This window comes from Leptonotus elevatus, chromosome 17 (genome assembly GCF_054856555.1).
Source record: "Leptonotus elevatus isolate MCC_2025b chromosome 17, RoL_Lele_1.0, whole genome shotgun sequence".
Lineage (NCBI taxonomy): Eukaryota > Metazoa > Chordata > Actinopteri > Syngnathiformes > Syngnathidae > Leptonotus > Leptonotus elevatus.
The window spans coordinates 13,724,203-13,750,336 of NC_141255.1; the positions used below are offsets into that span (position 1 = coordinate 13,724,203).

The 26,134-nt window shown below is 39.4% G+C and overlaps 2 protein-coding genes across 7 annotated transcripts in view; one reads left to right on the forward strand and one right to left on the reverse strand.

Annotated features, from left to right (window-relative positions):
• Positions 1-1,794: 1,794 nt before the first annotated feature.
• On the reverse strand, positions 1,795-10,638 carry slc38a2 (solute carrier family 38 member 2). The gene is made up of 16 exons (XM_086059035.1): positions 10,288-10,638; positions 9,193-9,300; positions 9,000-9,081; positions 8,796-8,911; positions 7,344-7,417; positions 7,171-7,263; positions 6,894-6,966; positions 6,062-6,144; positions 5,917-5,975; positions 5,618-5,788; positions 5,455-5,534; positions 5,230-5,330; positions 3,638-3,762; positions 3,419-3,560; positions 3,115-3,212; positions 1,795-3,025 (listed from the first exon to the last, which is right to left on the reverse strand). Exons 2-16 carry the CDS (start codon positions 9,297-9,299, stop codon positions 2,918-2,920), a joined length of 1,512 nt encoding a protein of 503 aa, XP_085915161.1. The 5' UTR covers position 9,300; positions 10,288-10,638; the 3' UTR covers positions 1,795-2,917.
• Positions 10,639-16,508: 5,870 nt separating this feature from the next.
• LOC147160107 (uncharacterized) overlaps positions 16,509-26,134 on the forward strand; it is a 68,872-nt gene continuing 59,246 nt past the window's right edge. For 3 of the 6 annotated variants that reach the window (XM_086060235.1, XM_086060241.1, XM_086060240.1), the window contains exons 1-3: positions 16,509-16,841; positions 21,113-21,224; positions 22,841-23,005. The gene's annotated coding sequence lies outside the window, so the exon portion shown is untranslated. Of the gene's footprint in view, positions 16,931-21,112; positions 21,225-22,840; positions 23,006-26,134 lie in introns of all 6 variants that reach the window. The other 3 variants (XM_086060238.1, XM_086060239.1, XM_086060237.1) reach the window with 3 other exon arrangements.

Below are 26,134 nucleotides of genomic sequence, written 5' to 3' on the forward strand. Positions count from 1 at the left end.
GTATTTGTGAGTTTACAATCTCTCGAGAATACATCTTGTACCGATCCCATGGATTTCCACCAAGGACCAATCACAGAGCGACATTGTGTTTGGGGCCGGGGCAAACAAACAAACACAACATGGATGAATGGACACTGCAATTAATTCTGTTTGTGAAGAATTACTCACCGTTTCCTTGTTAAATGTTGAACAGCGAGAGGCGCTTTGTGCATTTTTAGCTGGTAAAGATGGGTCCCCCCCTCTCCCCCGTTTTCACGAGAACAAAGACAACATTTTCATCCGTGGTCGTGTACAAGATGCCCGCATCGTCCAATCAGCTTGAAGTATTGTACAGAATGTCCCGCCTTTCCCAGGCAAATCACTGTAGAGCCGTCCCAGATATTGTGGAGAATTCCCAATGTGTGAAAAACGAGTTATTTCAATAGAATTCTATCGCAACTTTCTTCTGTACTCCATGGATGCACGGCACCACACTGTCCTCAAGAGGCCAAACCCGCAGGAACAGTCAGTATTTGTTCTTACTGTTTTTTTCAGTAGCTATTATTTTAGTTTATTCTTCTTTTCTTTCCTTATTGTTTTAATTGTCATTGTCCTTTCAAGTTAAATTATAAGTATTCAAAGACTTTATTTTCTCAAAATTCAAAGATGTAAACATCCAAGGATTTTTTGTTGTTGTCTTAACACACATTTCTACATGACATGCCATGAAATACAATCCCCAAGTTCCCAGGTTAGCTCAGTAAGTCCCAAGACTTGTGAAAATAACACAAGAAAGATAAAAGTATAGAAAAGAAAAAAAAAGGTTAATGCTTTACAGCAAACAAGTAAGAATCTATACCAGTGCTTCTCAACCGCGGTCCTCGAGTACACCTGTTTTCCATGTCTCCCACAGCCGACACAGGTGTGTCAAACGATCAGCTAATCAGCAGGCTCTGCATGAAGCCTGATAACGATCCTCAGCTGTGTTGGCTAGGGAGACATGAAAAACAGGCCGGATAGGGGTACTCGAGGACCGGGGTTGAGAATCAGCGATCTATACAATAACCTTGTATACTTCGGTATCGGAATTGGCCTGAAAAAAATGTATATAGGTCGGGCCAACACCGCTGTACTGTATAATGGCAGTGAAGCTTCTCTGATGACCACCCAGGGGGCAGCATTGCACCAAAAGCGTATTTAGTGGCTACACTCATGCTGCTACTCTAGGATATATTTATCTGTCTAGGAAATATTTAATATTGATGCTGTCTATGCAAGTATTTGATAGGGCTGATGAGATGAAATATAATTATGTTAACAGTCCATTCTATTCAGGTAACTGGAGTTACTCTTTCTACAAAAAAATTAATAATAGCGACCTTGATTGTTTTTTTGTTTGTTTGTTTTTTTGGTCATTTGGGAAACTAATAACCATTAGAACAATGCAAGTGCAAAAACAAAACATAACAGGCCTTGTTATAGAGTAACGTTGAATTTAATTGGACATTAATTACAAGATATACACGGTGTTTCATTGAAACAATAATGTAACACTGGTGGGCAAAGACGTCTTTGCCCCTGAAGCCCACAGATGGTTGACAGACTCTCCAACCAGGAGGGGTCCAGAAAGGGGTACAAGGTGGCTTTAACGTTCTCAGTGGCCTTGACATGTAACAGAATTTGCACAAAATTGACAGCAGAACATTTCAGTCAGTCTGGACAGATGAACAGTCGAAGCTTTGTCTTTGCTGAACAGATTAATTACAAATTCCCCAGCGTGGGTTTTGTTGGTTTTACACCTACAATGCTTCGTAAAAAAAAAAAAAAAAAAAAACGGGAAAAAGCATATATACAGTTGAACTCGATATATATACATATATATACAGATACAATATAATATAAATATAGTAAAATAGTTAAATTACATTGATTTCACGGTCTTCCATAAATAGATACAACAGTTTGGTGTTGACTTAGTTTTGGAAGCACAGTCCGCCGCCGTCTGTGCACAAGACTTTTCTTTTGGTATGTTTGCTTGTCAGCGTGACATTTTTCTTTTTACATTTGCAAGTTTGACAGGCGTTTTTACAACCACTGTATGTGGTCAAATTCAAAGTATTCTCCCAGAAAAAAAACAAAAAAAACATTTTGGCCTCCTCAGACACGTGCATGCTACTCCAACATCAGCAGGTTTTTAAAGACTACATTTTTTTTTTTAAATCGAGTCCAGTGAGTTACTCTGCAGCTCCCAGTATTGTATGCTATAAAAAAAAATAAAGCAGGTTTTGTTGTCTTTTGCTGCTCCTCCCCTTTAATTTGTGTGCAAGGAAAAGTCACAATTACTGGGTGTGTGCTGTCATTAGGCCCTCGTCTGTGTATGGAAACAAGTCTGGTTTTCCAACAGTGTGCTGAACAATAAGTGCTTTTCAGTACAGTATACAAACACGCTTAACGGGTATACGTTTGGCAAAAAAAAAAAAATTCCGATGAGAATGAGCGATGTGTGGTTCGCACCGTTGTGTCAGCAGGACTTGTGTGAGATCACAGCCGCACTCGCGCAAAAAAGAAAACCGTACCTGAGTGTCAGCTGCTAATTGGTTTTTCGGTTTCAACTCCCCTAACAACCCGAAACTGTATCTCATCGTCGCTTTGAGGCACGTCAGATTTTTCAACTGTACCAGAACTACAAAAACAATGAATTTGATTAAGGGTAAACACAAAGAAGTTATATGTAGGCCCCTCTATTTAAAAAAGAAAAAAAGAAAAAGGGGGGGGGGGAGCACCATACTTGTGGTGTGAAAAAACAGCAAACTGTACAAATCTGGGTATACATTCTCTTGGAATGGCATAGTCTTTCTCTCTGTCAAAACCAAGCATCAAGTCTTCGTTTCAAAATTTGATCTTCATTAGTTTGGTGACCTCAATCCAGTGCCGACCCTTAGTGTCCGTCGGGGTGCTCCACGTTGGCATTGTGGACCCAGTCGAGGATGATGAGGCTCATGCTGCCGATCATGACCACGAAGCCGCACAGCAGGAAGGCGGTGGCCTGAGGGTGAGCAAGAGACAAAACATTCCAGTTGAGCTTGTTTGCACTTTGCGTACGAAGGAACAAGGAAGGGAGTTTCGCAAACCTACCCCGATCTTTTGCACGGATTTCATTGACTCCTTCTTGACCAGTTTGATGTAGAAAGCCGAGGGCAGGATGAAGATGAGCATGGCGGCGGCAGATGCACCTGTGTAAGCAAGAATACTGAGATTTAGAATCCAACAATACTTCTAAATCAACTCATTTGAAAAATAATCATGCGGTCTGATTAACCCAAAATAAAGGTCAGATGCTCTAGTAGGCTTCTCTTTTTTTTTTTTTTTGTAAATACAAGTGTAAAACCAACTGTGGTTGAAATCTTTATTGAGATAATTGAGTCTCATAAAAACTCACCGATAAAGCCGAAAATGTCCCTAATGGTGGGCACGAAGATGACCAGGATGTTGGTACCGGCCAGCAGCGCCACGGTAATGATGGTGTGACGGATCCAGCTGAACTTGGACACGCACAGGAACTGGTTGATGGAAGTACGGATCTGCAGGAAGATTAGATGGGTTCACAGGCGTTCAAAAACGGAACAATTGTTGACATTTTGGTTGTTTTAACACTTACAGGGAAGAGGACCACGGGTACGGTGAAGGTGACGGCGGTGAGCACGGCCAGGCGAACTATCAGCAGGAGCACGTCGGACTTGTACACCCTGGAGTAGGTGTGCAGCAGCTCAGGCTCCACATGCACTGTGAGTGAAAAGAACGCAAAAAGGCAAGATTAAAACAAGCAAGTTTTGCAATGCATTGAAGAGAATTTGATGGCTGAAGGCCGTGTTTCATTTTATTGGAACATGCGGAAGCCGATTTACAATTATCAAGTTGAACTTAATTGGTCCCAAAACTATTATTTATTCACTTCAAATATTGTATCTATCTATCTATGCCAGCTACGAATCCTGACTAGCACAATAAGAAAAAAAAATGATGGCAACACTAGATGGGAGAAAGTAAAATTCACTTGTTGCCATTCGTACAGAAAAGTGGCTTTGTTTTCAACTAAACAGGCCCAAACTACACTTGTAAATAAATTAGGACTATCATTATTTCCATTAATAATACTTTGCTTGGTGGCGTGAGATTTTTCTCAAGGAAAATACAGGTTTAGCTGCAATAAAGCTTATGAAACGCTGCTCTCGTACATGCTGCGACACCTCAGCTTTTAGTTCCACAGAAATGTCTTCTTGTTATCTTGTATAACCAGCTTGAGCGTATATGTACTATCCTTCTCACGGTGAACAGGAACACAAATATTCGAGTGGTAAGTTGGCATCAGGTGGCCTTTTCTACATTGGTGCATAACTCTAAACCTGTGAATCTGGTTCCACTGTCATACTTGTTTTATTTAATTTGGATTGATGAGGCTACTCCCCCTAAAACTTTGGCTAGTAAATAGCATTTGGGACGATGACCTTTTGAAACTTAACCTGGCTTTAATTAACTTCCCAGCTATTCAAAACATACAAAATATTGTTCTACTCATGTTTACCCAATTGGACCTATTGTACTCGTACCTAGCTTTACGATAATTTCTAACTTTTAAACAATGACAAGCAACCGGCCAAGTTTGTTTTTGGGAAAAAACGCACAGCCGAAACTACAAGTCCCAGATTGCACTGCGAACGCTGTACTCGTGTAGATAGTTGCGCGGCTGTTCGTTTTTGTTAGTTAAGTCATCCGTTTCTGCTTATGTTGCTCGTTCAAATTGGGTTTTTAGACGTGTGGCGCTGAGTCTTTCGAATTTCATCATTATTATGTATTGAAAATTGTATCTTGTCGAAAAACGTCGGCTAGTTAGCTCGTTAGCTTATTAGCTTATCCGTCGAAACTCCCGTTGACGGTGGCTTTGAATGGACAAAACGTGGCGCTTTACATGCTTTTACTTATTATCATTAATGAATTTCAATAGTTAATGGATAATAGTCGATGACTCCTTTTATTTGTTAAAGATTGCAATCCTTGCAGTTTATTTCATTTTTACACACTACAGTAGTAGACCATCCGGCTAATAAGGAAAACAAGGTGATAAAGTTGACATGTTTCCAATCAACATATTCCGCAAATCATTTTCTTCAATTTGCTAGTCCAAATCGAATTTTTGTCTGTATTAGCTAATCTTCTGCCAGCACCCGGGTTCACCCAATTGTAGCAACTCACCGTTGAAGGTCAGGTATCCGAAGAGAGCCGCCATGAGGTACATGATGAACATGGCCAGGAAGGACACGTTGGCGACTCCTTGCATCCTTCTCTGGGAACGGCTGTGCGGACGGGTGGGAAAGCGCCATGTTTAAAACCATTTTTGACAAACAAGAACGAATCGACCTGCGCGGTCGGATAAGGGAGCAGCTGCTGTTTTTGTTACTTAACAAGAAAGAAACTTACTCTTTGAGCTCCTCGTACATGGGCAGGATAGCTGGGTGGCACACAAAGGCGAAGGTCAGGATGGGAACCGCATAAACAGTCTAGGGAGACGAGAACAAAAAGAAGAGTGAAAATCCCAGTCTTGTAAGTGTTGAAATCGGTTTACTTGTCATTAACTTTGTACCTGAGAGTTGAAGACAAAGTATTTGGGCGTGCAGGCGTCACTGTAGTCCACCGCAGTGGCGTTGTTTGGAGACACAGTGGTGTTGCCGCTGAGGAGTTTACTAGATGTCTCGTTCACAGCGTGGACATCTTCAGGAAGCGGGCAAGGGATCTGGAACTTTTTGATGATCACCTGCAGGAGCAAATCGTCGTTTTAGGCAAGGTGAATCAAAGTAATAAGTCATGCTTGTTTATGGGATTTCCAGCTTGGAAACAACAGATGTGTGTATGTGGAATGAGGAAACTGCATTTTGTGCTCACCACAACGAGGAAGAACACCATGCAGAGGAGAGACAGGCCGCTCGTGTATCCAAGGTAACCTAATGAGAAGCACAGCGTCTATTTAAAAAAAACACAAAAAAAAATGGAATGCCCGATTTGCTTTTATTAGCATGGCGATATTTACCTAAGTTCCTGAGCAGCGAGAGGGGCAGAATAATGAAGAGTGACACAAGCAGCACCAGGTAGTCTCCGTTAGTGTACCATTGGCTGGAAAAGACAACAGAAAAAAAATACATTAGTCACCATTTCCAACAATATTAGTTGATTTTGTCCAACTCATTGACACTGAAAAGGGTCATATGTTACGTCATTATTGTGGCTCAGGAGGAAGATTTGAATAATTAAACAATACCATTGCCACCACTTTGAGAATGACTACTCTAGATGTATGCACAAATGCGTCTGCTGGAAAAAACAAAGTATCCGTCAACCATTGCGGGAGGGATGCGAGGCAAGGCGAGCCGGCCAATCCCACGTACGCACACATACACACGCCCTTGTCTCCATGCGGCGGCAGCTGCGGATGACTAAAAGGGCCCTTTCAAGGACTACTTGGAAAGACTCCATTCCCCCCCCTTCGCCACTTAGCCACGTCATCTTAAAGTGCACACAAGCTTTTCTTTCACTTGTATATTACGTCATTTATATGTTTAAATACTTCATATGAATGGACATAAGCAGGATTTTGTCTGCCGGTAGATTTGTAATGAGCATTCTGTCTGATAAGTGTTTTGGTTTTGACTGAGAGATGAATTCACTATTTAATGTAGCAAAGTGAATCCAGAATCACTCAATAGGTCCATCAAAAAAAAAAAATACTACAGTTAATGTATTTTTAATTAAGAATGACAGTGACATGCTCTGACACTTTTTTTCTTTTTTTTTAAAGATTGATAAACACTGGTCCATTATAATGGTATTAAAACTACATTTTTGCAGTGAAAACACGTACTCACCCTTTGCTATCTGCAAAAGCCTCAATGACAATGGGCAGCTCGTACTTGACAATGTAGAGGTAGCTTGACATGGCTGAAACGACAAAAATAAAGCAATTTAAAAAAAAAAAACTTATTTGTTTAGCCTTCAAGTGAAAGGATTCCAAGACACATTTTCCCCTGGAATTGGCACACGCTTGCCGAGTGACTCAAGCTTTTACTGGAAGCTGCTGCTAACCTTTCCCCCACTTCTCTTTCCTTTACACGATCAAGACAGTGATTGTGCTAAAAAGCTCACCTCCGATATTCTGCATGGTGATGGAGCAGGAAGCGGCCAGTTTCCCGGGCATGCCGAAGGCTTTATAGCCCAGTTGCTCATACACCAACGCACCTTGAAAGGCAATCGGAAGGGGTGGAGTTAAAACTGCGGTCAGGATGATGTTATGTCTGGATTACGAAAAGCGGACTCACCTCCTTCATTGGCTGTCTTCAGCAGCAAATGCACAGAATATAACGAGAAGATGGCAACAGCCACAAGAAGGATGCTGTAAACATAAAGGGACAATTAGTATAATAAGCTAAAAGTTCGTTTTATATGTCTAGATAAATATACTTTAGTGTCTTTTGCGCGAATTTGGCTCATTCTTTATTTTGGACTTCTACGTCAGCACACATTTTGAGGACGGCGAGAGTGAGTCATATTAGCAAGTAGCATCTGCCCGTATTGGAATTATCTGAGGACTCTTCATGTGCCCCGGGGTATTAATAGGATATGGAAATTAATCTGCAGGTTACTTGAGAGGCAGAGCTTCCTACTGGTATATGACCATCTTTAGATTGTGCATAGGGGTGGACTGGAACATTTCTAGTAAATTTCCACGGGAGTTGGCTCTCCTTGCCCATATACGAGGGCATTACAGTACCTTATATTCTAAATTTTTGTCTTCACTTTAATCAAGCGGCAACATATCTGAAGCTTGCGCGTATGGCATATTTTGGCTCAGAACACAATGTAAAAAAAAAAAACTGACCAACTGACAGGCTAGTAACTGGGAAAACTCTTTTTCAATTTGTTTTGCTCAGGATTATACTAAAATAGTGATTCTCAAAGTGTGTGTACCACTAGTGGAACTCAGGCGGTTCGCCAAAGAATAATTTCCCAAGAAGTTAGAACAGTGTAGTAGAATGAGTCAAATTTTGGTTAACTTCCGTGTATGCATTTTTATAGAATCCTATAATCAAGCACGGTATTCAAAACTATGAGCAATGTTACACAGTGGCTTACAGTGTTTAGCAAGCTGTACTGAAATACATTTCGCCAACTCATTCACTGCCACCCCTGCAAGGGGGCCGCTGCAAATTTGGCATCTGTCACATTCAGTGGCAGTGAATGATGGAAGGACTTTGAAAATTCCCCCAATTTTGCAACCTTATTTGTACCTACTGTTTTATAGTACGTGTTATCCTATTGCATCAGCCGCTTTTCGTAATCCCTGCTGTGTTCACAAGCACGCCCTAATAGATCACTGCCTTTACTCCCATTCATTCGCTCAGCCGGATTAGTACTGCTCAAATTGTGGCCACTCCCCCTTTGCTGACAAAAATTCACGCACCTGGGAAATGACGTGCGACTTCTCCCTGATTGTTTGAGTTAAAAAAAGAAAGACATGTCTCAACACTGTGTTCCTCTATTTTATCTAGTTCAAACACGATAGTAAATAATTATTTGTACACTGTTGCATTGATCTGCCGCTCGGGGTCATGCACACTGGTGAGAAAGCACCTGCACTGCACTGAGCCGTGACCTTGACTTCTACAAAAAAACGTGTTATTTGAAAAAAAGAAGAAAAAAAACAGAAGTCGCAGCAAGCGCGTGTTCCTACTTTTGATGGCACAAAGAGTCCACAAAGGTCATCTACTCACACAAATAGCGCAATGCCAGTGTTGGCCATGGCGTAGGACAGACCCAAGATGCCACTTCCCATGATGGCGTTGCCCAGGTTGAAGACGGACATGCCAAAGGAGGCATTTCCTTGGTGCTGTGGAAGGAAAACAAACTCCCAAAATTAGAGGGGGTTCATGTGGACTCTTCGCTTTTCACATCAAAAAGGCGGAAATGACTCTTACATATTCGGTCTCATATTTCTTCTTGCCAGGGTTTTTGTCCGGGAGGAAGTTTTCGCTCTCTGGATCTAAGTCTGCATATTGCCTTAAAAATGACACACACACACACACACACACACAAAAGACATTTAGCTTCATTTACATAGATGCTAAATTATATTTTGATTTATTTTTTGTGTTTGGAAGTCTTCCTCACTCATTCAGAGGGACCTTCCTCAGGCAGTCTGCGTAGTTGTAGTCGGTGCTGTTGGTGCTGTTGTCGTCTTCTTCACGAGGCAAACGGCTCATCTCGGTTTGTTTCATGCTGCAAGGGAAGAAATGACTCATTTGATTCCAATCATCTGCACCCTAAGCCTGGGAATAATCAATATTATAGTGTGCCCGCTCACTGCCGGGTCATGTGACTTCTCAGCGAAGGGAGGGGGGGGGAGGAAGAAGAGCGCGGGGGAGGGGGGATGTGAGTAGCGAAAGGGGGGGGGGGGGGGGGGTGACGCACCGGCAGTGGAAAAATACCAGACCGGCATCTGAGTCCACCCGACATCACCTCAGCCCCTCAATAGACACTCAATGACAAAAAGCTGCAGTGTAGATTTTGCGCAAAATTATTTGGAAGCGTTTAAAAAAAAACAAGTAAAAGGGCGTGTCTAAATTATTTCAGTGCATAATTAGAACTCAGATTACAATGTGGTGACTAAACCTATAAGGTTCATTTCATTATAAAAAAAATAGGACAATTTATACAGTATATTTAATTTATAAAGTACACATATGTGCATCCCACCTAAGTAGGCCTCAAATTGTGTGCCCAGATCATTTTAATCACATTATGTGTAATGACTGGCTCCAGTGGAAACAATGGCACGTGTTGTCCGTTTATGGGCATGGCCCTCGTCTCTCTCTTTTTTTTTTCTTTCCACCCACTTGAACCATGATGCAACATCACACTCTGATTAAACCTTATTTCCCCCTTCAACATGCCACACATCATGTATCAAATAATATGTATTAAGTCATGTCTGCAGCGTGTGTCATCATTCTAACACCGCACTGACAAGACGTCCTATTATTTATTCATTTGTTCCGAGGCTGACCCAGTAATACATAAGAGGCATTCAATTGGAAATATTTTCATATTCCCCACCGGTCTAATTAAAAATGATGGCTTACATTAAATAATAAAAATAATCATGTTAATGACCTTAAAGAAAGTTCATTATAAACACATGACTAATGGTATGTTTTAACCATTGTCTTCCTTCCTGTCAAGAGCATGACATGCCGGCATTCTTACCTTTTTGAGAAGATGTGGCTGAATGCCGGTAAAATCCCTTAAAAAAACAAAACAAATCCGGTGGACTTGATTGGAATTATCACACAAAAAAAGACTCCAAAAGCTCTCTGATCCTTGGAAATAAATCAATTAAATTAAACTCAGGATGTTAGGTTATAACCAGAAAATTTGATGTACAACACAAATTAAATAATTCAAATAGCAAAATGTACTACTAGAATACACAGACTGATGTGTAAAACTGAGGTTTTCTTAGGTCAAAATGAACCAAAATTACCCCAAAATACGATGCGCACAGAAAAGGATGAGTGTTCTGCTAAAGCGGGGGATGTGGACTCACCCTTTTATAAAGCATTGCATCAGCCGCGAAACAGTAGAGGTGGTAGGGTGGGGGCGAGTGACGAGGGAGGAGAAAAGGGGAGGGGCGACTGAGCTGGGAAGGAGGGAGGAGGCATTTTACGCACGGCCTGTGACGTCGGTTCTGTATACAAACAGAACACACTGTGACCTGGAGACATTCCTCTTTTGGAAAACGACAGGAATGCTGGACTTTAACACAACGGCATTCACGAGTTTAAATCATGAGGGGGAAAAAACATTATCATGCTGTTCAATAAGAACAGGGGTAACCAAACATTTTTTATTTTATTTATTTTTTAAATTGAATTATGAGGTGAAGTAGTGAAGTATCGTATTAGTTTATACCACACATGTTTGGCAGAATTTGGTGAAATTGTCACAGTGAACTCTTAAAAGACTGAAATTCAAAGGGCTTCGTAAGAGAAATCCAAATAAGTTCTCTTTCACGTTACTTCATGGTTCATTTTCCTTCATTTGAGCATAAACCTAACCCAAAAAACCTAAACATTTTATGTATAATAAATCTGCCTTTTGTATAAAAAAAAAAATACATGAAAAATATTCGCACATTAAATCACAATCACAATATTAAGGTAGAATAAAATCACAATTAAATCATTCAACCCTAGTCAGTAGGTGGAATTCAATTACAAAGAAATGACAATTAGGTTACATTCCCCCCACAGATAGATTAGCCTCGTATTAAAGGTAAGGAGTGACCCAAGAGGCCGGGGTGGCTGTCGGTCCACATTAGGCCTGCAAGAGTGGCGCTTCAAAGCAGACCTCCCAGTCAGAAGCAGATTACGCACAAACGCTGTCATGTGACGTCGATCATCCTGATCCTCATTCACACACTCTTCTGCTCCTCTTGAGTCTCAGATGTCTGGAAAGATTCCGCGGCTCTGCTTTCTAGTGTATTATTCATGCAAAGAGGACTATAAAATGGGTTAATTATCAACCACCATTTCCGCAAGAAACCGTTGACTCATACTAAAACTGGAGGCAATAATAATTTTGTAAAAAAAAAACGTGATATAGTGGTGCTTTGAGATTCGAATGACATAAATAACTTTCAAGTTTTTGCAGATACGGGCCGTTGTTCTTTTTTGCTTTGACTTGTGTTGGTGGTGAACTCAACTCACTTGACAAAAAAAGGCTTCTATTTGTTGCTCCACCAGCCTGTGTTTTTCCTGGTTAGACTCTCTTACTGTAGCCCGAATATGCTATATTTTGCCAATTTTTTCTGTACATGATTTTTCTTCTACATGCAGTAACCAACCGATCACAATACAGAACTGATGAAGATGTCGAAATGATGACGCAATGTCCTGTGCCCCCCCCCCCCCACCTGTGCAATTACGTACTGTATGTCATTACAGAAACCCTAACCACACGGGAAAGGCTTATTCCTCTCCTCAAGTAGTAATAGTAAAGGGTAGAAACCATGTTCATTATTTGCATGTTACACCCATGATGCATAATATGGTCATGGCATGACAAAGCAAATATGTCCAAGACAATCCACAAGCAAGCACAGTTCTCTCCCTCGCAGCTATTCTTAATTTTATAGCCCACAAATGTCTCTGCTTGTTGTGTAAAAGCCTTTGTTTGGGACTTTATCTCTCTGACCCAGTACACCTAAGTCGGATTAAAAAAAAAAAAAGTGGAGCAGGCCACTTGATACCAATACCCTTTCACCCACATATCAATCACCGCAATTAGAATATCAACACGTGAGAGCTTATCACAAAGGTGAAGATTTTACTACTTCCTTTCTCAACAACTCTGCTGTTCTTTTTGTGACTGATCCCTTGCGAGCACTACAGGTCTCCACAAGTGCTGCGTCTGCACACTTGAGCTAATAATGCTGACAATCTCAAAAAAAGTTGATGAAGAAACGAGGCTTTTAGCAAAATGTCGCATGGATGCATAATGATCGCGCAGAAGCCATGGCGGGTAAAAGAAGTGCCTTCAATCTGCTGGCGCACAACAATGCGGCTCGACTGACTTGTTATGGGTGTGCCCGGGGCTTTTGCATTGTCAATTAGCGTCGAACCATTTCCACTGGACTTGTACTGTGGAACAGAAACTCAATTGTTGTATAAAACAAACGTAGTTATGTACGCCATAAACTATGAGTAATATTGACCAGATAGACACAAGCAAATATATTAAGTATTTTTTTTCAATGACTGTAAAATCTAAATTAAAAAAAGGAATTTCCACTCTAGCACTGAGCCACGCTGCCTCCGTCATTGCCAATATACAAACGCCTGGATGTTATTTTTTTTAAAGTGCCGAATGCAATAATGAGCTTCTCCATAGAAACCAAAATTATAATTAAATCCAGATTAGTATGCATCAGTTCATTTAGCCCACTCCAGTTCTAAGTGGCTTATTGCCTTCATAAAGTCACCCATTTTGAAATTGTACCTAATGGTGTGGATATTGAGTGCGTGTTAATTTTGCTTGAATTAACCTCACAGCCAATCACTTCGGCAGATGCAATTATGTTGCATAACTTGGCTGAGCAGATAAATACTTCCTGGAATATCGTATCGCTCTCCCACTAAGACCCCCCTGCTGCATCAGTACAGATCACTTTATCACCACCATCCCACCAACCACCAACGGCACACCAGCCCAGACTGTAATGCATTCTCCTTCGAGCACAAAATGAGGGATTTTCTTGCGCTTCAACCTTAGTCAACCTGCCCCAACTGTGAGCTTTCTTGGAACACTGCACCTCCACTGAGGATTTTCATTACAATATAGACAGCGGAGGTCTCATGATCTCCAGGCTTTATTGGGAAAATAGAGGTTATTGGGTTCGTATCGGCACAAGGCGTGGGCTAAAATGTAGGGAAATGTGCATTAAGTACAGCTTGTGAGAGAGGAACCCAGTGACATAAAAGTGAAGATGAACATGTTGCTACTTGGATCATTGCTATCATTTATAAGTAATTTCTGCACTCTAAAAACAGTTGGGTCAAAAAGGGACTGACCTAACTTCTTGGGTTAAATGAATTGGGTTGTTTTGTACAAAAATGACCCCCAAAAATTGGTTTGTTTTTGTGCTTTATTCATTTAAATGAATTGGGTTATTCGTTCAACCTAATTCATTAATTCGGTTATTCATTTAACTGTCATTGGGTTATTCGGTTAACCCATAAAGTTGGGCCAAATGAATAACCTACAAAACAACCCAATTTTGGGTTATTCATTTGACCCAAAAAATTGGGTCAAATGAATAACCCAATTCATTTAACTGTCATAGGGTTATTCATTTAACCCATAAATGAATAACCAGGCAACGAGAATAACACAAAAAGTTGAGGTCAAATGAATAACCCGAAATTGGGTTGTTTTGTTGGTTAGTCATTTGGCCCAACTTTATGGGTTAACTGAATAACCCAATGACAGTTAAATGAATAACCAAATTAATGAATTAGGTTAAAACGAATAACCCAATTCATTTAAATGAATAACCCCAAAAGTTGGGTCAGTCTCTTTTTGACCCAATTTGGGTTATTTTTGACCCAGCTGTTTTTAATGTGTGTGTGTTTGCCCATACGTTTTACCGCGCCGTGTCTATGTCCGTCTAGTTTTAGGCTCTGCATCGAGCCACAGGAACACGCCCGCCATTTTTTTCCACGAGGGACACAAAGGAGGCTGGTGGGCATCAGACTGTAAAACAAACAAGTCGCCATAGAGGAAGTAGGTTATCTTTTGGAAACCTTGTCACGTCGCACATCCCTCCGCTCATGCACAGACGCACACACTCACACTCACACGGACGCTCGGATGATCCTGATGGGATGTGAATCCCATGGTCGCTACGTAAACATTCGTTAACTAAACATGGCCGTGTAACGTAGGTGAGAAAGCCCGCGGAGTTAAACAAGCATCACAGGATTAGCTGCCATGTTTGGACTCGTCGTGAGTAAACTGACATGTTGACGTCCACAGTTAGTGTCGACATGTTTGCATCGAAAGCGATGTTTCAAAACCTTGTTGGGCCGTATTTTGCCAAATGGCTCCGAAAATCTTATGCAACAAAACAAGACAAAAAAATCACAAAATACAGACTATATACCAAAAATGAAGCATAGTCTCTTGTGTGTTTACATGGTATTCATCATTCTTGGACAGGACAGCATCGTTTTAATTTTAAAAACTAAATGACATGTCTCTGAGACCTTTTACAAAGAAATGTCTGGTAGTGTGTGGAAAGAGATGCTTCCATCTTTAAACCCGTGTCCTCCAACCTAATGATATCACAATGTGACGCCCAGCGGATGCGGAAAAAATCTCGCCCAGTTTTCTACATGAGTTATTAAATTAAGCATGCCCTGTGTCCAAATGTGCCAGAGCATCTCTTGATATGTGGGCATTACCTTAGTAATCCTCTTAGTGGTGGGAAAGTGGTTTAGCGGGCGCATTCTTTATGACGGGAGCACAAATGGGGCGGGGGTGGGGGGTGGGGTTAGCCTTAGGGGCCCCAGCGGGGTAAGGGAGGCCGCCCGTCTCGTTCTCCGAAAACTTTTCACCCGGGATGGCCCTGGAGCCGCCCTGTGAACCTGCTGACTCCCCTCCCCGCTCCCTTGTGCCGTGGAGCTTTATACAGTGAAGCCCAGACAAAAAGGAGGGAGAATTGTGTCAGAGGTCACACTGTAACTATGATTATTTGTGCCAAAATGTTCTGCATTTTCCCCCCGTATTGTTATACTTTTCCTATAAGGTCAGTTAAAAAGATTTGTCCCACTTTCATTTACCACAAAATTAGATACAGTATCAAAAAATATTTTATTAGTATTAAAGTGCTCAGCTTTGATTGTACTGCCAATAAATTGTGCAAAATTACATAAAAACACAAATTGAAGAAAGGACCTATTACATTTTGGATTATTAAATTATTATTATTAATTAAAAGGCTATGTCGTGGATGTCATTAAAAAGTGCCCATGCCCATGTGAAGTGGCCAGTTAGTTATACAGTGAATATACTGTACAGTAAAAAGTCTAGACACGTCAGGTTAAATGCCATGATTTTGTGATCCATAAAGAATAAGACCAACATAAATAGTTTCACTTCACAAAAATAACTGACATAATGTGGTTGGTGGCACAAGTGTAGAAATCCTACGATAAATGGCAATTCTGAACACTTCCCAACTGCATTATTAGCACTAAACCTTCAGGCTTCTGCGAGAGGGCAAAAACAGCCTACTAGAACAGCTGAACGTTTGGGGAGTTTAATCAGAGGAACTGCAACCCGCCATATCAACAGGGCTGTGCATGTATATCCTCTGTATTTTCACATGTTTGACTTAAATCAGGTCAGATTAATGTCATGGCTCCAGTTATTCATGAACACAACTAGTGGTGAGAACGTTTCGGGTGCAGACACTGCGTGGGGTTAATTCAGTTTACAGTCCAGGCGCAGGGGTGGGCAAACTCGGTCCTCGAGGTTTTTGATGTTTCCCTTCTCCAATGCAGCTGATATATGATCAGCTCATCAGCAAGCTCTGCATAAGCCTGATAACGATCCTGTTGATTGGAATCAGCGGCTTTAGAGCAGGGAAACATCCAAAACCTGCAGGATTCCAGCCCTCGAGGAGTTTGCCCACCACAGGTCCAGGGGTAATGTTAGGGCACGGCTGCGGTATTGGATTTATAGCGCTGTCGTGACCCAGAGGATTCAGAGACACACGCTCTCATTTAAAAAGACTGTGAGACTCGTGACTTGTTATTTAGCCTCGGGGCCTCCTCTTATCTGATGTGGGTGCTTCTCCTCCCTTCCCTGTACTTGTTTTTGTCCCGTCAGCCACGTCTCTATCATAATCATGCAGGGTAATAATGACAAAGCATCATTTGACTTGAGTACTGGTGTCAATACATCCGTTTAAGGCTTGTCTCTTTTCTCTGTTCTGATGGCGTCGATCCAAACTTTTTGTAGCATATTATGCAAATGAGGTGTTGTCGGCCCGCGATAGCGCCTCAGAGTTCCTGTCCGCTTTCGTCTTGTCTCAGCTTGTCTCAGTATATCTCGTCGGAGGAAGTGCAACAACATGCCTTCGCTGTGACAGTTTCCTCTTTGACCGCAGATGGAGGTGAAGAGGACACAAAATAGCAGAAGGGGGTCTGCTGGCGGGAAGAGGAAGTGCCACCGTGCAAAGCCAGGCGTCATAACCAGTAAGGCAGCAGCACCAAAATATGTTGGCAATTTGTCTAAAAAGGAAATTCTTCCTGGTTGAGGATATGACTCTTTACAGGATCATACGGTAAACATAATAGCCTACAGTATTTTTAATGGCCAATTACACACAGTGTATACTTGCCCCTGTTGAAATGCCAGATTTTTGTTATATAAAAAGTACTATTTTTTGGCCATATAGAACATCTCCAATTTATTAGAGGTTAATCAGAGGTTGCAGGTGTGTGTGTGTGCACTACCATTAACATGAGTCATAATGTGAGGGGTTATTTGTAAACACAGCCACATTCCATTTTAAGAGGGTGTGCACACTTGTGCAAACACACGATCTTAAATTTGACATACTTCTATTGAGCTGTACTGGTTAAACATTGGTTCGCATTAACTCATTCACTGCCATTGACGGCTATAAACGTCAAAAATTCATTTGAACTATTTCTACGAGTTTAACATTTTTTTTCTCACTTTTGTTAACAAGAGTATGAAAATGTACATTTAGAACAGATATCAAATTTGTAATTAATCGTGAGTTAATTAGTGAAGTCATGCGATTAATTACAATAAAAAAAAAAATTGCCTGACAAGATGATTATTAAAAATTAGGGGCGTCAGGTGATTAAAATTTTAATCGCGTAACTTCAAACGATTAATTACAAATTTTATACCTGTTCTAAATGTACAATTTAAAAAAAATCTAGGTTTTCATACTCTTGTTAACAAAAGTAGAAAAAAATATTAAACTAATAGAAATAGTTACAAGTGATTTTTTTTTTACGTCTATAACTGTCAATGGCAGTGAATGAGTTAATGGTGGAAAATGTTTTCAAATGTCATCTTCATATCTTGATTTTATGTCATAAAGACCTGGCATTCGAACCGGGGTGTGTAGACTTTTAATATCCTCTTATGTTCTGGCAATGTTACAAACTGTATCGTTTCTTATGGTGATTAAAATGCTTTTCTCGACTGTTGCACCCTTCTTATAATTATAAATATTACAAACAGTTCCCAGTGCAAAACTGCGACCACAATATCAAACCTACTCTTCAGTTAATTCCACCGCATCAATCCAAAACAGTTGACACGATCTTGTTTTGGATCTCAATAAATGCCCAATTTTGTAGCTGGTACACACATGCGCGTGTTTGCGCAATACTGCAGCACCGGAAATGAACATAGACACACCACATCATTGAATTCATTGAAACTATATGACCACTAGTTTAACTTCATGGAAACTATACTAGTCACAGAATTTGTGTCACATGCAGTTTGACTACACGTTGTGAAGCAAGTCTGTCACAAGAAAGAACAAGATTAGATTTGAATGCCGAGGTGTCGAGAGGAGCAGATGGCCAAAAGGTTGTGAAAAAAAATGTTACGCAACTCGATTTTGTAACTTCAACTTACACTTCAAGTCAACTTTGAACCGTTTGGCGTGACAGTTACTCAATTCCCAGTCATAATATTTGTGTTTTCAGCATGATTAGCATTGTTATCTTTATGGTTGACAATGTTTCCAATGTTATTATGACAGTGTTTGTGTAATGTTACTCAAAACATACTGTACTGTACATTAGATTCAACACCTACACACATGATGTCATTGTAGTAGACACTCTTACAAGTAGCTTAATAATAGACTGCTATTTTTTTTTTTTTTACAAGGTAAATGTTGTATGCGTGCCAACTAGCGTCTATATGATCAGCCGTGGCTACTTTTTTGGATTGTTCCTCTCCTTCATATTTTGATTGTGTAGGCCATTAAAAAATTATGAAAGAGAAAGAAAATTAGGAAATGTGGGCGCGTATTCTGTATTTTCATTTAGTCAAAAGGGGAAATTCAGTGGAGAAGTTGTGTTTTTTTCAACTTCCTTATAGTAATGCCTGATTTCAGAACACTAATGGTCCAGACGTGGCTTACACTTCTGTGATTCTGGAAAATTACTCTGCAGACACGTCACTTTGTTTTGTATACCAGTGTTCAGGCATTCGACGCGCAAGCGAGACAGCACATTTTGACTGATTGACTTCTCGTGTGCGCGCTAACCTGCACTTCTTACGTACACACATCGGAGACACCGACGCCGTGTTATGCAATTTTCTTCCACTACCGACATACTTTCAATCCAAGCATTGGATGCATTACGATTTCGCTCAAATTCGGCTGGACACTGATTGTTATGTTATGCAATTTTTTTCCCATACAGACACCAAAAACTAAGTCCCACTTTAGTGGAAATTACGCAAGTTGGTCAAGTGGAAGTATAGTATGGGGGAGCAAAACTGCCAAAATAGAAAACAAACAAATAAATAAAAGCGAAAATAAAAATGAATATAAAAGATATAATTCAAAAAATACCTACAAAAAATAATAGAAATTGAAATAAAATCATATATATATATATATATATATATATATATATATATATATATATATATACATTTTGATGTTTTATTTCATTAATATTTTTTCATTACATTTTGTGCATCTGTATTTATTTATTTATTTACTATTTTTGACATTTTAAATTAGGGCCAAGTGTCGAGAAATTAACAAGCTGTAGAGATCATTTTGCAAAAGCAAAACAAAAATACCCGTTATGTAATAACAGATAAGAAATACAGAAAAAATACAGGAAAAAAAAACATATTTAAAGAATGCAATTCTCCTTTACCCAAACAAATCCATCCACCTCACAGTTTAGGCATATCAAGAAGCCAATTAGACAGCATGATATATGCACAGGTGTGCCTTAGGCTACTCACAATAAATGTCCTCATTGGGTTCATTTTACTCATCTGGTGGCCCCACTCTATTCAGTTAATGTATTTTTTTTTGTCCACAAAAGTTGTTCAGAAAATAATGTTGAATGTTTTTAATTTAAAAAAACAAAAACGTTTCTTTAAATATAGCAACTTTATTTTTATTTTTTTATCTCTCTTGAAGTAAAAGTACTCAACTGGAAGTCATTTCATGTCAGCCTGAAAATAGATTTTTTTTTTTTTTTTTTACCTTTATTGAAATATTTGCTTAACAATTCTTTGTCAAGGGTAGCGGTTTGTTTATAAAAATGTCTTTTCATATGTTTATCTGCTGCGTCACTGTGACTACCTGCGACCTTGCTGTTATGCAAGCCTACAGCACTCAGCATGTTCTGCTTGGTGTCTTTGGTTTCCCAACTCACCTTCACCTTGCTTGGAAACATTGTCATAAAGTTCTCATCCGGCTAACCACATGGCAGCATGGCAGTGGGGGGGGGGGGGGGGGGGGGGTGTAACCTTACCCATGCACACAATATATAAGCAAGCATTGTGACAGATCAGATTGCCTTTGATTGACTCTCAATTGAACCCGGTGTTATATAGCAGGTTACCATGGCAACCGATACCCCGACTATAGCGAGCCGGCTTCCTGATAGTGATTAACTGGGGTTAAGCCGAACGAAATTTGGCCAACACGCTTAATCTCTTTCTAGGCCCAATTACATCTGACTGCAGCTTCAGATCCTCAAAGCGGTAAAATAAATAAATAAATACAATTAAAAAATTACTTTTCCCTTTAGGCAATTCAAATTGCAAAATGTGATATGTTTCTTTCACATTTTAGATAAGAGTAAATCAAATTAATTTGTAGATATAAAAGCTGCTCTGTAATGCTTTTGAAGGAACAACTTATCTGTGAAATCATTCCTTATCGCATCTGCACTTGTTTACTTCACATTTGTATGATTTTAGTGGCCAGCAGCATGACTATCCCAATGTGCACCCAGACAGGCCTCCAGGTGAAATTCTGCTGCAAATACTCTGAAGCTCAAAGAATGATGCATTCTTGTATTTACAGAATTGCAAGTCAGAATGTGCAGAATAAGATACAGATCCAGACGTTGTGTTGGCAACAAAATGAGGCATATGCGCTATTCTCTGCTCCAATTCCTATCCAATTGATTCAGAATTGATCAAATCACCCTGAGGGTACATCGCGTTAACAACACCAGCCAAAGCTCATAGGGGCCAACAGCTGAGTCAACATAAATTCAGAGGATTGTTTTATTGCTGTTTACTTTGAAGCCAGACTGGACTGTATTTATTACCACATTTTATTATGAATTCCGTCCCAACCTTATTTTGTCGACCCCACTTGTACAATAATGTACATATTTCTTCCTGGCGATGATTGTTTGTTTTATTAAAAATAACCCAGCTAAGCCCTTTTAAATGACAGTTTAAATCCCTGCTCTCCATTTAGGAATTTCCAAACATATTGTTTTGGAATGGAGTCGAGCCTGTTGTCCTGCCACTCATTCATGCAACCATTGATAGATTTGGAGCTGCTTTTCGCCCAACGCCACCGACGGCAGGTTTGTTGTTCCCGATGACGGGTGGATGTGTGCAAAGTCGTAAAAGTTCCGGCACCGCCCTTTAATAGCTTTGTTAGACATGCAGTTCGCACGTTGCAGCACTAAGTAAAAGTGTTATAATTAATTATAGCAAAAGAAAATAATAGTACATGTATATTATAGTTCGATATAATGACAGAAAATGATAGACGTTACTCATTGAAATGAGTATTGTCTGTATTAAAAATTCATATAAAATCAAATTAAATTTGTCATATATACATAATAAGCAATCGCATGCTCCTCAGAAATATAGTTTTATTTTTTTCATTCAAAATACAGAAAGCAATTACAGTATATTTGTTTTAATAACTATGAAATTAAACCGATTTTTTTTTTCTAAACTACTTGCCTGGAAAATTTCCAGTATTTTCTTTGATGGGCTCACATCCAAATGGTTCAATATTTGTGAAGGTGTTCATCAGGGCTCCATCTCCAGCCCACTGCTCTTCTCTCTGTCTACATGTCGACAATTTAGGTTATAGTGTGGATGTAGCCAATTTTCTTTTTTAGGTAGATGATACTGTCGTTTGTTGTGCTACTCCCTTCATCTTAGAAGATCTTGCAAACTTGATGGGTGTTTTTGAACACCAGCTTTCACAGCTAAAGTTGACTAAAAAAACAATAAAACAAAGGGGGTGCTTTTCTCTCTCTCACGCATCTAGAAATCCACAAAAGATTCTTAATTAACACGCTCGGGTTTGTTTTTGTTTTTATCTCATGTCTGTAAGTATCTGATGTCTGGTTTGATTGCTCTTTAACTCATTCACTGCCATTGACGGCTATAGACGTCAAAAAATCATTTGAACTATTTTTATTAGTTTAACATTTTTTCCCATTTTTGTTAACAAGAGTTTGAAAACCTAGATATTTTTTTTGTATTAAAACAGATATAAAAATTGGGATTAATCGTGAGTTAACTAGTGAAGTCATGCGATTAATTACAATTAAAAATTGTAATCGCCTGACGCCCCTAATTTTTGATAATCTTTTCTTTAAAAAAAAAAGTTTATTAATTTATATTTTTCATTTTTTTAAAGAAAAGATTATTATAAATTAATTTTACATCTGTTTCTAAATGTACAAAAACAATTCTAGGTTTTCATACTCTTGTTATCAAAAATAGAACAAAATGTTAAATAGAAATAGTTCAAATGAATTTTTGACGTCTATAGCCGTCAATGGCAGCGAATGAGTTCAAACACATTGTTTCTCTGAAGCCAAAAGATGTCTGCTACATTTTTATCTGTACTTGATTATTTTGACGTTATATGCACCTGCTCACGGTCTGTACGTCAGGTTGTGCATATCACAGCACATGTTTTGTCACAAATTGTAATACCTGAACACATCACTGTTTATTATATGCCATGCAGAGGCAAAAAAGATATGGAATTTTTCATCAATAAGGCTTTTCTAGGTACGGTCCAGGCAAGTGTTGTAATCTACAACAATAACTTTCTGGATAGTATGTCAAGTGTTCTCACTCTTCTGAAGGTCAAGACCATCCTTTTTTGTGTGTACCCCTCGGGTCGGCAAGGTGACCACCTCGCAGTAAAACGCTGTTTCTCTCACAGTGTCGACATGTTCCCCTTTTGGTGTGTGGCTTGGCCGCTACCTCACAGCTCCGGGCGAGCCACATCCAACCCCGAGCTGTGATCTCTGACACCCGCCGAGCCGGAGCAGCTGCCACGTAGCCGACAGGACATGAGTCACTTTGGAAACTGAATCGCATTCTGAAGGTACTGCAGGTACGGGCCAGCAAAGTCATCTGGAGAAAAGGCACACTGTCATCTCTGTTGAGCGTCATATTATGCAACAAGCGCTTGTCTTGGCCAAGGTATCCCCCTTGTTTGTTTAGTTAACCTTATAAAACAAGGCCAGAATCTAAACATTGATAACGCAAAATAGCCGCGAAGTGTCTTTTTGGAGTTACGCAGCGCAACATGAAACACACTTAACCTGTTTGTCCAATGACGAGCAATATATTTTTCACCCTCTTGCGTACATGTGTGTCTTTTTTTAGGCACGGCTTGGCTCACGTATGCACGTATGTGCCATGTGACCCCATTTACTTTATTAATGTATGCAGGGTGAGATGTGAGCAATTCAGATGCTTGCACCTTATGTAATCTCTCTCTCACACACACACACACACACACACACACACACACACACACACACACACACACACACACACACACACACACACACACACACACACACACACACACACACTTGCGCATTTTCTTTTAAAACTAAATTAGATCCTTGCGATGTCATGCTGCTGTTCAATCGCATTGACTTTTATGGGTATGCACTCGACACCTGGCTGAGTCAACACAGCTATGTTTTTTTTTTTTACTTACTGTTATTGTAATGGCACTTATCACACACAAGTCATTTTGATTAGGGTAGTTGCATTGTTTTTTTTGTGTGGTTTTTTTTTGGGGGGGGGGGGATTAGCAGTCACTGTCACTATCTACTCATGATTCATCTCATAACCTTATTGGCCATTCTCCTCAGAAATGAATGTGTCGCTGATAGGAGCAGTTGTAAATAGCCTCTGGACTCATCCTCGAGCAGAGCTCAGATATCTGAATGCAACTAAGTTTGGTGGTGACTCATTGGGCCATTTGGTTTTTTTGTTTGTCTTTAAACCACCGTGCAGGCATATGTTTGTGTCATGCTGGTATTAGGCCTTGAAAAATACAAATGTCGATCCTGTTAAAAACATCCAAGTTCACCTAAGCAGCTTTAATATATGTAGCTGGGTCATTGATGGATACGTTGGTCCGGTTTTGTGAAATATCATGTGGTGTGACCAAAAAGAAATAACCAATTTGGGACTTTTATTTTGAAATGCATTTAAAGACAGGAGTTTGTATCATCCATAAGTCAAGAACCCATGGGAGCAGCTATCAGGTTTGTACTGTATCATAAAAAGTAACCCTTTTGGGAACTGGTATATAGTCCTAACAAATATATATTTTCATTATAATAATTTTACTTGCGTGGCTGGCTAGCTTGTTTAGCGTAGATGGCAAATTTTTAACCTCGTAACCTCGCTTGATTTAAGTTGAAAATATGATGTGGTGCGACGATTGTAGAAAGTTTTCCACGATAGTTGTATGCCCTACATAGTAGAAAATAGTAATAGTAATCTTAAGGTAAGATGATACACACATATTTTATAAGAAATAGAATTTACATTTTATTATCTTTGATCAATAGGTAAATTGCTGCTACTATAGATAGACGGATGGTTGGATAGTCTTTTAAACCTGTTACAGAAATGAATAAATTATGTTCTTCTAAATTGTTGTTGTTTGAAGAATAAGGTCACTAATATGACTGTAATAAATCTACAGTAAAATGTGGGAACACATGTATTTGTTTTTTTAGGCAAAGATGTCAGCCAGACCAAGACTAATAACACTGCAATGTTAAAAGTCCTCAGAGCAACATTTTGAGAGTGAGGAAAACATCACATTCTAAATCGAATGCCCAATACTTGCCCGGAAAACCTTCATGCAAAAATATTTTTATTGTTGAGGGCTTGAGGCAAGGATGCAGCAACTGTTTGCTTGCCTTTTGTGAAATATTGGCATGCCCTGAGTGTAGCGTTGGGTAAATTGTGTTTGTTTGTTTTTTTTGTTTCAGGTTCATGTATTTGCATTAAAAACACAACTTCTTTTTTATTTATTTAATGACTTAACAGGTTTAATTGTTCCTGAATTGACATAAATAAACAAATGACTAAGAATCAATGTTTGACCAGCTTTGGTAGCCTTTTGTTGAAAGATAATAGAAAAAAAAAAGATGTTGACGTTTGAGTGATAGTAGTTTGCCTTTCATAAATAAAAAGAAACAGAATTGAAGTGTTATTTTTGTTCCCCAACAAATAATTTACACGTCTTGATCTCATCATATTGAAGACACTGGATTAGCCATTTATATGTCTTTACAAATTTCCAATAGTTTTGTTAGAGGCAAATTGATATTTGTTGCATTTTCATTCAATCTGCAGTTAAACAAGCTATCCTTTATTCGGTTTTAGTGTTATGCGTAAAATGTGTTGGTGTGACGAAGAACAACCTGCATTATGCATGGCTTTTTTGTCGTGTTCAGAGAGACAGTCAGACATGTCGAGAGATGCGGAAATAGAACACAAACGGCGCTCTCTTGGCTGGCGCATGCAAAGCTGCATATTAATATACGGAGGTTGACGCTGTCTCGATGTTGTGTAATCAGATTTATGACAAAATGCGACTTGCATTCGCTTCAGTCAGTCCCATAAGGACTTACAGCACATTGTTGATGTAAACCGATGCAATATGGAAGCTGTTTAACTCATTCACTGCCATTGACGGTTATAAACGTAAAAAAAAAATCATTTCAACTATTTCTATTCGTTTAACATTTTTTTCTACTTTTGTTAACCAGAGTATGAAAACCTAGATTTTTTAAATTGTACATTTAGAACAGATATAAAATTTGTGATTAATCGTGAGTTAACTATTGAAGTCGTGCGATTAATTACAATTAAAAATGTAATCGCCTGAAGCCCCTGAATATTTTAATTGCAATTAATTGCATGACTTCACTAGTTAACTCACGATTAATCACAAATTTTATATCTGTTCTAAATGTACAATAAAAAAAATCTAGGTTTTCATACTCTTGTTAACAAAAGTGGAACAAATGTTAAACTAACAGAAATAGTTCAAATGAATTTTTGACCTTTATAGCCGTCAACGGCAAAATATGTTCTACTTCCTGGAAAAAAAACAATTGCGAAGCACTGCATTACGAGACAATAAAGATGAATCAATTGATGAATAAGCAAGGACATAGGTCAGATACATTAG